This window comes from Megalobrama amblycephala, linkage group LG1, assembly GCF_018812025.1.
Source record: "Megalobrama amblycephala isolate DHTTF-2021 linkage group LG1, ASM1881202v1, whole genome shotgun sequence".
NCBI lineage: Eukaryota > Metazoa > Chordata > Actinopteri > Cypriniformes > Xenocyprididae > Megalobrama > Megalobrama amblycephala.
In genome coordinates, this window is record NC_063044.1 from 31571233 (window position 1) to 31585526 (window position 14294).

Consider the following 14294-nt stretch of genomic DNA (forward strand, 5'->3'; position numbering starts at 1 on the left):
AGCTTCATGAAGCAGTGTTTTGAAATCGGCCATCATTAAGTTGTTATTTTGTTTTTTTGGCGCACCAAAAATATTCTCAACACTTTATAATATTAATATTGAACCACTGTACTCACATGAACTGATTTAAATATGTTTTTAGTACATTAATGGATCTTGAGAGAGGAAATGTCATTGCTGGCTATGCAGGCCTCACTGAGCCATTGGATTTCATCAAAAATATCTTAATTTGTGTTCTGAAGATTAACGAAGGTCTTACGGGTGTGAAACGACATGAGTGGGTAGTAATTAACAACATTATTTTCATTTTTGGGTGAACTAACCCTTTAAATGCAATTTCCTTTTCGTTTGACCAATAGAAATGTCCACACATTCTAACCTATAAACCACATACAAGTAATTGCAATTAATAAAGTACTTAATTAGATACACTTTGAATTGAAGACACATTAGTAAAAGTAAGAAGCGAAAAAGTGAAGCTCTGGTGGCCACACAAAATATTGACACTTTGGGCCCAATTTGGACATTTTCACTTAGACATTAATGGCTGTGTGTTGAGTTATTTTGAGGGGACAGCAAATTTACACTGTTATACAAGCTGTACACTCACTACTTTACATTGTAGCAAAGTGTCACTTCTTCAGTGTTGTCACATGAAAAGATATAGTTTTGATTTTTTAAGTTTCATTTTTTTTATTTCATTTTTTCTCTTATTATATTTATTATTATTATTATTATTAGTAGTAGTAGTAGTAGTAGTAGCATTTATTTATGCTTTTTTATTAAATTTAATTTCATGTTGTTATGCTTTGTATTATGAGGCTAGTAGTAGCCACTCCCACAGATCAACCAGCTGATGATCACTCATTACTAATAGTTTAAGAAGACTTGTTTGAACAGTTGATATGTATCCTGAAGAAGGCTGAGTAGCTGAAACATGTAGATCTACACTTTTAATTGTTTTTAATTATTTAGCCCAGTTAATTAAAGGTTTTTTACTTTCACCGTGTGAGTGCATTGGAGTATCTTGTCTTTATTATCCTCACAACTATGTTCCTTTTTTAGCAAGAAATGGTATCTACAAGGATTTCCAGTCAGGATTTAGACTGTATCATAGTACTGAGACTGCTCTCATTTGAGTTACAAATCTTTTGCTCTTATCATCTGATCATGGTTGTATCTCTCTATTAGTGTTACTGAATCTTGGACAAAAAAATTATGTTGGCATTAGTGGAATTGCATTGACATGGTTTAAATCATACTTATCTGACCATTATCAGTTTATAGCAGTAAATGAAGAGATGTCATACTGATCACAAGTTCAGTATGGAGTACCACAAGGCTCAGTAGTAAGAACATTGCTTTTCACCTGTACATGCTACACTTGGGAGATATCATTAGGAAGCATGGCATTAGTTTTCACTGTTATGCTGATGATACTTATCTCTGTATTTCTTTGTGCCATAACAGAACATCATAAAGCATATACATTTAAAAAATTTTCTAAGAGATAAGACCCTTGTTCCTCGTCTGGTATCGTTTTAAGCCCTTTGAAGCTGCACTGAAACTGTCATTTTGACCTTCAACCGTTTGGAGGCCATTGAAGTCCATTATAAGGAGATTAATCCTGGAATGTTTTCATCAAAAACCTTAATTTCTTTTCGACTGAAGAAAGAAAGACATGAAAATCTTGGATGACATGGGGGTGAGTAAATTATCAGGAAAATTGTATTTGTCAATGAATTAGTGGAAAGGGTTCCATTTCTATGGGACATGTCTGTTTCTTGTAGCCTGTACTTTTCTGAGCAGGCACTATCTCCCAAGTGTCTTTGAAATGTGTGAGGGGAGCAAATGGTGATAATTCTCAGTGAGAAAACCAGACATCATAAAGTCTGTCTGGGTGATGGGGTTGTGAAAATTAACTTTTACAATTGTGTGTTTAATCGATCCAGTCGTTACAGCGCGAAAGTGTTTTGCTTAATATCTGTTTCTGTTCCGTTGCTTAGTTTGTTGTTTGCTGCTAGGAAGGATTCATTTCGATTTTCTGCTTATTTCTATTTTCTACTTTCACTATAATTTGTATTTTAATTGTACACATTGCTATTTAGAATATCAGCCACATTTGCTGCCTTTGTTGGTGTTATTGCTCGTTTTTCACACTTAGTCCTGTGTTGTTTCAGCATTAGTTTCAATTTAAGCCATTCACTGGCTATAAGCTTTTGCTGTGCTAATTGTAAGGGCGGGCACAGCTGTTTTCACTCATGCATTGAAAAGCAGTATATTTATTTAGTGTGCGTGCTGCCGCAGAAGCATCAGCAGAAGCGTTCAGCCCTCGTGTTCAGCCTCCTTGTGTGAAGACCGACTTGGGTAAAGGCCTTCGACTCTACCTGCATGACTCCACCGAACAAGGACACCGGTAAGGCTCTTAAGTATCTTGTTTTCCCTTTTCTTTCCCACTTTTATTTTTCTTCATATTAAAAATGTGCTTTCAATACATTCCTGTTGTCTCTCAGAAACGACCCACTATCACACGTAGAAGGCAGCGCAATACTGCTAACCTGCGTCCTATCTACTCCTAATACACCTCTCTCTGTTTCTATGGGTCTATGGAATTGTCAGTCAGCAGTTAACAAAGCTGACTTCATTCCAGCCTTTGCTACTAAATCTACTCTCAATATCTTGGGCTTGACTGAGACCTGGATTCGTCCAGAGGACTCTCTAACAACTTCTCTTTTTCTGATACCCCTCGCCAGTCTGGGAGGGGTGGGGGCACAGGTCTTGTTGACCTGAATTGAAAATACTCAACTCTCTCTTCTCTATGCAATAACAATTCATTTGAGTTTCATGCTATTACAATTACAACAACTGTCAAAATTCATATTGCAGTAATTCATCACCCCCCAGGTCAACTAGGTACCACTGTAGAGGAACTGGACATGCTGCTGTCCTCATTCATAGAGAATGGTAGTCCACTTGTGCTCTTTAGCGACTTCAACATTCATCTAGAGAATCCTTCAGACTTGCTCGCTCTTCTAGCCTCATTTGATCTCAAACAACTCATCACCACAAGTACCCACAAATATGGCAACCAACTTGACCTAATTTACATGCACAACTGTTTCACAGACAACATTTTGGTAAAACCTCTGCACATTTCCAATCATTTCTTCATTACTTTTAATCTACGACTCCCTACTTGTGCACAACCAACCCCTCTACTAGTTAACTTCAAACGAAACCTGCACTCTCTTTCTCCTTCTCATCTTTCCTCTGTTGTGTCATCCGCCCTTCCCTCACTCACACAACTCTCATCTCTGGATGTAAATACAGCAACAAACACTTTATGTTTGCCACTTTAACTTCTTCTCTTGACAGTATCTGTCCTCTCTCATCCAGGCCAGCACATGCTACTCCCCCTAACCCCTGGTTATCTGATGTGTAGCGTCTGGACCAATCAGACACACATTTATTCATTTATATTTAAAACTCTCCCTCACAAGTTCTGTGAACCCATCCCCCCAAACTGCAACACACAGGCATAACTAGGTCTCCTGTTACAAGACACAGGAAAACTGATAAGAACTTTTATGATCAGAAAGAATTTTGCAGAGACTAGTGACTCTGACTTCATTCTTTCTGAGAAGGACAAATAAACCCTTTTAATCATATAGATTCTATATATAACCACTTGAGAAATGTATAAACATGTATCCAATGATTTTCCTTTTATAGGCTTTGGCCTATGTATTAATTCTCTCTTTTGAACTCTTTTGATATTATTGTTTTAGAGTTGCATACTATGGTTAACTAAAATCACACGGGTAGCATGTTTGGTATCGATGGACTCCAACTTTGTTTCCTATTTGTTAATTTATGTTACATGTTGCTAACTCTGTGACACTATAGTATTATAAGATCTAGAAGGTTCTTCTCTCATACATCCAATCCAATGTCTTATGCTAATATCTTGCTAGAGAACAAAGACTTGTAAAAAAGTTCCCTCCGAAAGAACAACTCCTTATTGGCTCAGACACCTCAAGAGGGTGTGACATTTTCACTTTAAAATTACTGATCACAAGATCACAGGCCCCTTTTTTCTCTTTTCTGTGCTAGAAGCTTCTAAGGAACCCCAAGCTTGTGCCAGGCTTCAGCCTTCTCCTTCCATTCACCAAAGATCCTCTGAATCCAACTGGTTCTCTCTCATCAAGACAACATTAGCAAGGATCAACTGGAGCCTCAACAAATTGCATCAGGACAGTTTAATTCAAATGGGCGAGACATGCAAATATCAAACTTAGTTTCATTATTTGATACATTAATTATCCTTACCCCATTTAAAGAAGGGCATGTTAGAACTGAACTGATGGTTTTCTCAAAGCTGTTGATCTGCTGAATTTCAAACAAAGCTGTAACTTCTTGCTTTCCTGTATTCTGCTTCAGCTCTCTCTGTCCCTTGGTAAACTGTATGCATGTATGTGTATGTGTGTGAATGTTAGAGTAGTTTAAGTGTTTAGTCTAGTTAATAAAGTCTTGTTCATGTCACACGCAAAGTTGTCTGTGTTTCATACTCTCATACTGGAGTTTGCTACTGGGGTACCTCAGGGCTGCTTGGACCACTTCTCTTCTCCATCTACATGTCATCACTAGGTTCTGTCATTCAGGAACATGATGACACGTTTTTCCTATCACTGTTATGCTGATGACACACAACTCTACCTCTCATTCCAACCAGATGATCCGATGATTGCTGGTCGCATCACAGCCTGCCTGACAGCCATTTCTGCCTGGATGAAGGACCACCACCTTCAACTTAACCTTGCAAAAACGGAACTGCTTGTGGTCGGTGCCAACCCAACATCATAACCTTTCATCATAATCTTTCAATTCAACTTGGGTCGTCAACCATTACTGCTTCCAGGACAGCCAGGAACCTTGGAGTGGTGATGGATGATTGTTTAAGCTTCACAGATCATATCGCTACAATAGCCCGGTCCTGCAGATTTGCCTTGTACAACATTAGGAAGATTAGATCCTTCCTATCAGAGCATTCCAGACAAATTCTTGTCCAAGCTCTTGTTCTATCCAGACTGGACTATTGTAATGCTCTCTAGGCTGGCCTTCCAGCGTGCAGTGTCAAGCCTCTACAACTGATCCAGAATGCTGCAGCAAGACTGGTCTAACCAAAGAGAGTGCATGTCACACCTCTCTTCATCAGTTTTCATTGGCTGCCAATAGCTGCTCGCATCCAATTCAAGGCTCTGATGTTTGCCTACAGAACAACCACTGGCTCTACACCACTATACCTAAACTCACTACTTCAGACTTACGCACCCTCCAGAAGCTTGCGTTCTGCAAGTGAACAGCGCCTTGTGGTGCCATCCCAAAGGGGCACAAAATCACTCTCATGGACCTTCTCCGGGTCTGTTCCTGGCTTGTGAAATGACCTGCCACGCTCAATCTGAGCAGCTGAGTCCTTAGCCATTTTCAAAAAACTGCTAAAGACATATCTTTTTCATCAACACTTGACCCAGTAATAGTAGCACTTACTTTTTATCTTTCTTTTCTTCGATTTTTACTCTTTTTCCATCTATTTGTGTGTTTAAAAAAAAAAAAATCTTTGCTACGATCACTTTACTGATTAAACTGTGACTTGACACAGCACTTACATACTGTTGTACTCATGTTGATTTGATTGCTTCTACTATTCTCATTTGTAAGTTGCTTTGGAGAAAAGCTTCTGCTAAATGATTAAATGTAATATAAATGAGTCCCTAATCATGCAGATTTTGACTAAATGCCAGAGATGGGCACTTGAGTTAGTGACTCGGACTCGAGTCGCACTCGAGTCACATTTTAACAGACTTCAGACTTGACTCGGACTCGACCTGAAATGACTTCAGACTCGACTCGACTCGGCACAAAAGACTTGTGAATATTTTAAACTCTTTTACAACTCAAGTCTTTTACCCTTAAGAATTTTTGTTGAATTTGAATGGTTTTACATTATCTGCGTCACATATATTTCCCTATCTGTTGTGGTAGATCAAACTCTTGTCATAGAATTTGATTACGTATGTCAAGTCAAGTCAAGTCACCTTTATTTATATAGCGCTTTTTACAATGCAGATTGTGTCAAAGCAGCTTTACATTGATAGCTGGTACATAATTTGGCTGCACAGCAGCTCTTAAATAATAGTGTCAATGCAGGCAGATCAGAAGCACTGTTGAATAAATGTCAAGAATACTATTGAATATCAAATGTCGAGTGTCCCCAACTAAGCAAGCCAAAGGCGACGGCGGCAAGGAACCCAAACTCCATCAGGTGACATCAGGTGGCAAACAAGTGGCAAATAGGTGTTAAAATGGAGAAAAAAAAAACCTTGGGAGAAACCAGGCTAGTCGGGGGGCCAGTTCTCCTCTGGCGAACAGTGCTTTGTTACAATCAGGTTGCTATCATAAATCTGATAGGATCGCAACAATCAAAGTATTTATTTCAGTTCCATCCAGTTGAGGATCGTATTCATCATGCCGGTATGGACGGTTTGTTGAGGAACTGTGCTACTGGCTGTCGTGTCGATGAGGCCTTCACAATGGATGATCTAGTTGACTCGATCTCTGCTGATACTTCAGGGCTGCGTTGTGGTCGTGTCCAGTTGAGGATCGTATTCATCACGCCGGTATGGACGGTCTGTTGAGGAACTGTGCTACTGGCTGTCGTGTCGATGAGGCCTTCACAATGGATGATCCAGTTGACTCGATCTCTGCTGATACTACTGACGTCCGTGTATTGCGCTTAAACTTCGAAATGTCATAAGAGTCCCATAAAACATGATGGGAGCCACCGTGCCATATGTTCTTTCATTTGGGTTTATTATCATGTCAGATCGGCTAGATGCACAGAATGCGGGAAAACAATTAAAGACACCGGAACAACATAACATTTTATGACACATCGCATCCACAAAGGTTGCATGGCTCATTTGGATTGCCAGTCTGTTAAAATATGAACAAAAAAAATATAGCCTTTAAACCTAGCACTACGTTTTATCAATCTTTTCGTATTATATGCAGCTTTTCTCTTTCTTATGTGTTTCCATAAGAAAGATAGAAAGAAATGTTAATCCATTTATTACTTAAAGCTCATATTTTAACATATCGCAATCAGCATGTGTAGAGTTTTCTATTGACATTTTTAAACATTCCGAGGTTTGATATTTTCTGATAATGACTGTCGTCAATAACAATGAAGCTGTATAACAAACTGCTGTATAACAAACCATGACTCACTGGCGCCATCTTGTGTCCGCTTAGCGTCTGTATTGAAAATGACTACTCATGTTGCCAGGACAATTGTTTTGTACTTTATAATGGATTATAAAGTAACAAGCTGGATGTATATTATCCCTTAGACCATAGGACCTTAATTTCAAATAAAACAGATGATAGAAAGATCATATTTTGTCTATATAATACAACTAGATAAAAAATAGGATTTGACTATGAGAACTTTGATTATGAGTCAGTGAACTTATTTACTTATTTAGATCTTATTTATCTGTGAATTTCTCTATTTCACCATTATTTGTATTAAGCAAATAAACAAACTTTTGGAATTTCACTACATCAAAAATCTACACTTCTACAGTTGAAACATTTTTTGTTACAACTTCAGGGAAATTAATATTGTATTATTTAATTTAAAAAGTTACGCTCACAGCTCCCAGTCAAAATGATTTTGAACAGCAAAGTTTTGAACAGCCCCTTTCAGCGTTTTGAGCTAATCAAGACATCAGGTAAAAATTCCTCTATTTCTTCACTTCACCACATATAATCGCAGTAAAACAAGACATTGCAATGTCAGTTTTTTCCAACATTATGCAACCCTACACTGGAGCTGAAAATATTCAGTAATACTGGAAAGAAGGCAATATAATCTCTTTGTGGAAAGAGCTTTTAATCACCAGAAGATGTGTCTAAGTCTAACTGACAAAATCTAGTGGGACTTGACCCTTCCCCTAAAACCCTGGTCCTGGAGTACCCCAACAAAACACATTTTGGATGTTTCTATCATCTAACACAAACATTTTAGGTCTTGAACCATGCGTTAGAAGGGCTCATCCCTATGCCCTAATCCTTTCAATGGGTTTACCCTCTGGAGTGAGAGCTTCGAAGGGATAAAGGGTGTAGGGGTCAAAAAAACTCTTTTTTTTTTGGAATGCACTTCTACATCATCTTAACGAGACAATCAAGGAGTAGATTGTGCAAGCTGCACCTTTTGTTTAACGTTAGTTTATTTATTTATTTATTTTTGGTTTATCGCACAATATTGTATATTGTGTCTATGTATTTTAAACATTCAAATGGACTGATAAAGGGAGCTGTAAAGTATTTTTGTTGAAGTACAATGTCGTTTTGTCATTTGAAAATAATGTGCCAAATCTAACTCATATAAATAATATAGTAGTATAGAAAAATACTATACATACATTTATAGGTAAAATCGAACTCCGAGCCTCCTGTACCCATTCTGTGACATACAACTTCCCTGTGCAAAGGACCATGGGGGCCCAAAGTGTTCAACAGTTGTACACTTCGAAATCCTTCATTCTGAAGGGCCCTTTGAAATGACCCTTCAATATGGCGGCCATGATTATTTTGACTCCAAAGTGCCCTCCGGAGGGCGATATATCCCGTTTGGAACACACCGGAAGTCTCTACTAACAGGCTGATAAGTTGAATCAGGCGTGTTTTATTAGTAAGACATATAAAATGTGCCATGTTGTGATACTCCAGGGGCATCCTAAAGGTAGCTGGGGTATGCCATATAAACTCCCCTTTTCAGTGTAGAATAACACATGAGACAACAGCTACAAGCAGACAAGGGGCACACCTGGATCCAGGATAAATACAATGTATTTGTAATTATAATTGTGTATTTAAAACTTTAAAACTAGAAAATATAGTCAAAAACACTGTTGTTAAAATTTGAATCACAAACCTTAGTATGTTGATTTGACAGTTTGGACTCTTCAGTCCAACACAGAGCAGCTTCACTCCAGAATCCTGCAGGTCATTGTTACTCAGGTCCAGCTCTCTCAGGGGGGCGTTTAATGATTGTAGAGCTGAAGCCACAATTTCACATTGCTGATCAGTGAGTTTACAGCCTGCCAAACTGAAAAAAAAGTAAAGACTCTGGTTAAAAAGCATGGTAGAGTGCTGGTGTCCACACAAGACTGAAAGACCTCTTTAGTTAACCAACTTCACCATAGAAGATCATGGTAGTTGAAAATTCACCCTCTGGTCTGTTCAGCAGGAAGGTCCAGCAATTAAAATAAAGTTGTAAAGATACAGAGCAGACAGGACGATTGTTAGTGTTCAACATACTTGAGTTTGTCCAGGTGATTGAGTTTATCACAGAGTAGCTTCAGTCCTGAATCTCCTGGGTGATTGTAGCTCAGATCCAGCTCTCTCAGGTGTGAAGGGTTTAAACTTAGAGCTGATGCCAGAGCAGCACAACCTTCCTCTGTCACCAAACAGCCACATAATCTACAACAATAGTAAGTGTTCATGGTAGTGTGTTTCATTTTTAGAAATGCTTTAGTTCTTATTTCTCAGATTGGTAATACAGCAGGAGGGATGCGAGTGTGTATGTGTGTCTCTGTACCTACTTAACCAACTTTTTGGGGATAAATTTGCAAGTGAGCTAAACTTGACAAAACTGTCTTTTAAGGAAATCTAGGGTTGTTTTTATTCATAAAAACAATATAAAACAATGAAAATGTTGCTTTTTAATGTAGAACGTTTTTTGTAAATGTTTAGGGTGTGGGATAGGTTATATTCATATTTATAATTCAGTCATGACAACTATCGGAACATTGCTAGCATGATAATGGATAGGACAATGTTAACACTATGGAGTCGGCGGTTGCGCCAGCGATACCACCTTGCTTTTTTTCTTATCAGTGTGAAAGAGACTCAAAATACTCCGTCAATTTTTGACATACAATTAAGAGTTATACACCATTCTAATGTGAAATGTCTTTTTATTTGTGTACACTCAAAGTAAAAACAAAATCTTGTGCTTTTTGCAAAATAAAGAAAACTAAAATGACGCGTGATCTGTCGTCTCTCTGAACGAAGTCCAATCTGATAGTTCCCAGAAAATGAACTGTAACTTAGTGAATACTAATCACACAAAAATGAGACATATGTATAAAGAAACGTTGAAATGTCAGGTTTAAAATCATGTAATTCAAACCAAAAAACAAATATTCTCTGTTTATGTAATCTGTATGAAAAGAGAGACATGTCATTCGTTCGCGAGTCAGGTCATTATCCACTAATTTGGTCGTGCCCATGGAGCATGAGTTATTCAGATGCAAATTCTGAGGCGATACATGCAAAAGAGTGAACGCCCGCGGCGCATCAACTCAGAAAAACGCATCAAGCTTAGTCAGTTTCATGTACTTTTCATTGTTTTGAGATGTGGTGAGAAATAATTCTAAAAGGATTTACCTCAGTGGAAGAGCATGACTGGTTTCACTTTCATTTCGAGGATCAACTTGATCAAGCCAACGATTGTGAATGGTAAGTTTTTTTAATTCTTAAATTCTTTATTCTAATTGCGATATGGTGTCTGTGAATTTTGAACCGCAAAAAAAGACTGTTTAAATATGAATCCTGCAAGTTTTGAGTGTCTCAGTGTGAATTAACCCTTTAACGCGTACGATCACACCGGTGTGATCAGTCTTGTCTGACCCCAGGAGCGTACGATCACACCGGTGTGATTAGAACGTTCAGCGCATTACGTGATCAACTGCCAAATTCAAATGTGTGTGCGCGCTTTAAATGGCGCTAAACCAGAGACGGACGCGCGCAGCGCTTTTCATATAGTACATATATGCAGTGTTTTCAACCAAATAATTTTCATATCAGGTTTCACACATTTAAATACACATGAGTACTAACAAAACAATATATTTAGAGTTTGTAAAATACACAGTGATGTCTATAGAAGCGGAAATAACAACCCTTTCCATTATAACTTGACAACACGTTTAATTCATATCAGATACACATTGTGAAAGTAACTTAAAAGCTTACTCTATTCTTCCCCAGTTCACCGGCACACTTACTTTCATGTATTTCGGGAGAAGTGGATAAATTCACGGGTTGTAAATCCAACAGATCCGATTCTCTGTGCGGCGCAAACTAACATGGCGGCGCCCATCGCGCATATGGCTCAACTAACGCGATCGTTATAAAGGTGTTTAAACAGCAAAACCACTTGCACATATTTGGCAATCGGAATATTAGATATTTCATGCTATAGGTAACAAATTTGTGAATATTTTGAATAAAAAAGGAAAAATCAAATGAAAGCAGATCATCATTCATACAGTGCTGCGGTGTGTCACGTAACAAGCGATGACGCGTCACCATGGAAACCATAAAGTGATACGTTCTAAATAACGGTCGCCTTAAAAAACTCACGCTGGGGGGTCAGACAGAATATTTTAAACTTACGTGCGAAAGGGTTAATGGGGCAGATCGACGTGCGGTTTCGTTTACTACACACAACTTACATTAGTAAATTGCCATATTCTCAAACTATATTGCTATACTGAGATGAGTGAAATTGACTTAAATACATAACAAATATTGAAATAAAATGAGTTGGCAATGTATTAAACTGCGCATTAACATTTAGGTTCTATAATATAACAAATATATTACATAAAATGCCATAGAGGCAATATGAATGTTTAGATGCCTTGCATCACAGAAATACATTATATTTTAAAGTATATTAAAATAGAAAACCATTATTTTAAATTGTAATAATATTTCATAATATTGCTGTTTTTTTCCCCTGTATTTTTGATCAAATAAATGCAGGCTTGATGAGCATGAGACTTCTTTCAAAAACATTATAAATAGTAATGCGTCCAATCTTTTGACTGGTACTGTAATTTAAAATATAGGCCTATACAAAATTTTCTTCACATGATGTGTAATAATACGTGCATGGATGAGATCACAAAAATCATGTTTTCTGTTAAGAGTGAACATTATATTAACATTAATACAATAGCTGATATGATCCTGTTATCAGCATGCTCACAGAGGGTTTTTCTTTTATCTCACAGATTTGAGAATCATAGTGTATCATTGTTCATTTGTGTTACAGTTTCACAAACTGGTCTTCAGTAAAGAGAGTTTGACCCTGACTTCTGTCTGCGACCTTTAATGGGCCTTTGTTTAGCTCGCCGCCAAAGTAAAATAAGAAAAACGCAAGCTGAGGGCAGAAGACATTTGGAATACTAGAATATTCCACAAACATTCACAGTTTTGCCATACAGCTTATCCCAACCAATAGTGTTTTGTTGTATTCTGTATTCTTGAAAGTAAAGTTGTCTTTATAGACACTGAGTTAAAATACTGAGAATAATATCATAAGTACACATATCTGTCAAGTACTGTCTGTTAAGTTTGGTTCTTTGAGTTCAGTTTCATTACCTGTGTTTAGTCCCAGTGTCCTTGGTTGCCTTGATTACTGATTTGTTAATTGATTAGCCACACCTGTTCCTTGTTTTACATTTAGTGTATATAGCTCTCAGGTTTTTTTTCTTTGTCCATTTTCATCGGTGTAAGGTGTGGTTTTCTGTGCTCCTGCTTCCTAGTAGCTTGGCTTGTTTTCCCTAAATATATATCAACTACTTGCAATTAGATCCTTAACTCTCGAAGTGTGAAACATACCATGACAATATAAAATGTTCAAGTAAATTTTAAAAATGTAAAACATTGGTGGCATGCTGAAGTCTATGTTAAGATATTAAAAATATACTATTTAATGGGCTCTGATCGAGTCACTGAGTGATATTTCCTAAATTATTACGCTAAAAAATTAATTGTCCTGTCACGGTCCTGTTGCTAATTTACTTTTTTTCTTTTTTCTAAAAATTCATTATGAACTGGAGATTTCTGTTGACTGTGTGATTTTCTGTAAAAAAAAAAAAAAAATGGTGGTCATCGACCCGATAAGAAAATTAGGTAGATATATTAAAGCAGATAAATAGTGGATTTTTTTCTTTCAGCTGAGACACTTCAGATGCGCACTGCTCGCCATGATGGTTTTGAATTGCTTGAAATATAATTGGAATCACTTTGCAAAGGAAAATGCAGTTAAGTGCAATGGAAATCTGCCATATAGGCTACATAAAAATTTTAATGAGAAAACTACAGTAAAATAATGTTGTGAATTCTTTGTGTGCCCACATTTAGCGTGTTGTTACGGGATAAGGACATTCACACAACACTTACAGTCAAGTTCACTTGTGCTTTTGCAGCCTTTTGTGCAATTTTAAGTTATAATATTATGTTTATTTGTAAAATGTATGTACTGTGTATATACAGTTTATCTGATTTATCTCATATACTGTAGGATGCATTTGGTTAATTTAATTAACACGGTAATAAAGCGCTTCAAGGGATATTTCACCCAAAAATGAAAATTCTGTCATAATTTACTCACCCTCAAGTTGTTCTAAACTTGTATGAGTTTCTTTCTTCTGTTGAACACAAAAGAAGGTATTTTGAAGAATGAACCAAACAGTTAATGGACCCCATTGACTTTCATAGTATTTTTTTTTCCTTCTATGGAAGTGAATGAGGTCAATCAACTGTTTGGTTACTAACATTATTCAGAATATCTTCTTTTGTGTTCAACAGAAGAGAGAAACTCATACAGGTTTGGAACAACTTGAGGGTGAATAAATGATGACAGAATTTTCATTTTTGGGTGAACTATCCCTTTCAGTTTACTGGTGATCATCTTTAGCTTCAGCACACACATCTCAAACAGCAATGCACAACATGAATAACTATGATTGGTACCGTCATATACATAAAATTATATTGAGAATAATATTGTAGTAAAACATTGTAAATTCTTTAGTTGCCATGTTTCAGAGTGTTATTATGGGAAAACCGCATCCACAACAGGAGTTTAAACACTGAGCACATAACTTAGTTCAAGTTGAAGTTCACTTGTGTATTTGCATAATTTTGTTCAGATATAAGTTGTGATATTGTCTATGTTGTATAAATATCTGATTAATCTCATATCGAATGCATTTTGTTTAGTTAATTAACCTGCTAACAAAGCGCTCTAGTTTCCCAATGTTCATTCAACTCTTCTATACAGCACACGCAGCTCAAACAGCAATGCGGTCATTTGAAACAGTAATATTAATTTTAGATGTTTATTTTTTGAAAACATTGATGCATTATTA

General features: G+C 37.0%; 1 protein-coding gene across 2 annotated transcripts in view; it reads right to left on the reverse strand.

Moving 5' to 3' along the window:
* Positions 1-14294, reverse strand: part of LOC125267730 (NACHT, LRR and PYD domains-containing protein 12-like) — a 68185-nt gene that overhangs the window by 23963 nt on the left and 29928 nt on the right. For both annotated transcript variants that reach the window (XM_048189643.1, XM_048189653.1), the window contains exons 6-7: positions 9385-9546; positions 8999-9172 (exon numbers count right to left, since the gene is read on the reverse strand). In XM_048189643.1, coding sequence (XP_048045600.1) covers positions 8999-9172; positions 9385-9546 — 336 coding nt within the window. The remainder of the gene's footprint in view (positions 1-8998; positions 9173-9384; positions 9547-14294) is intronic.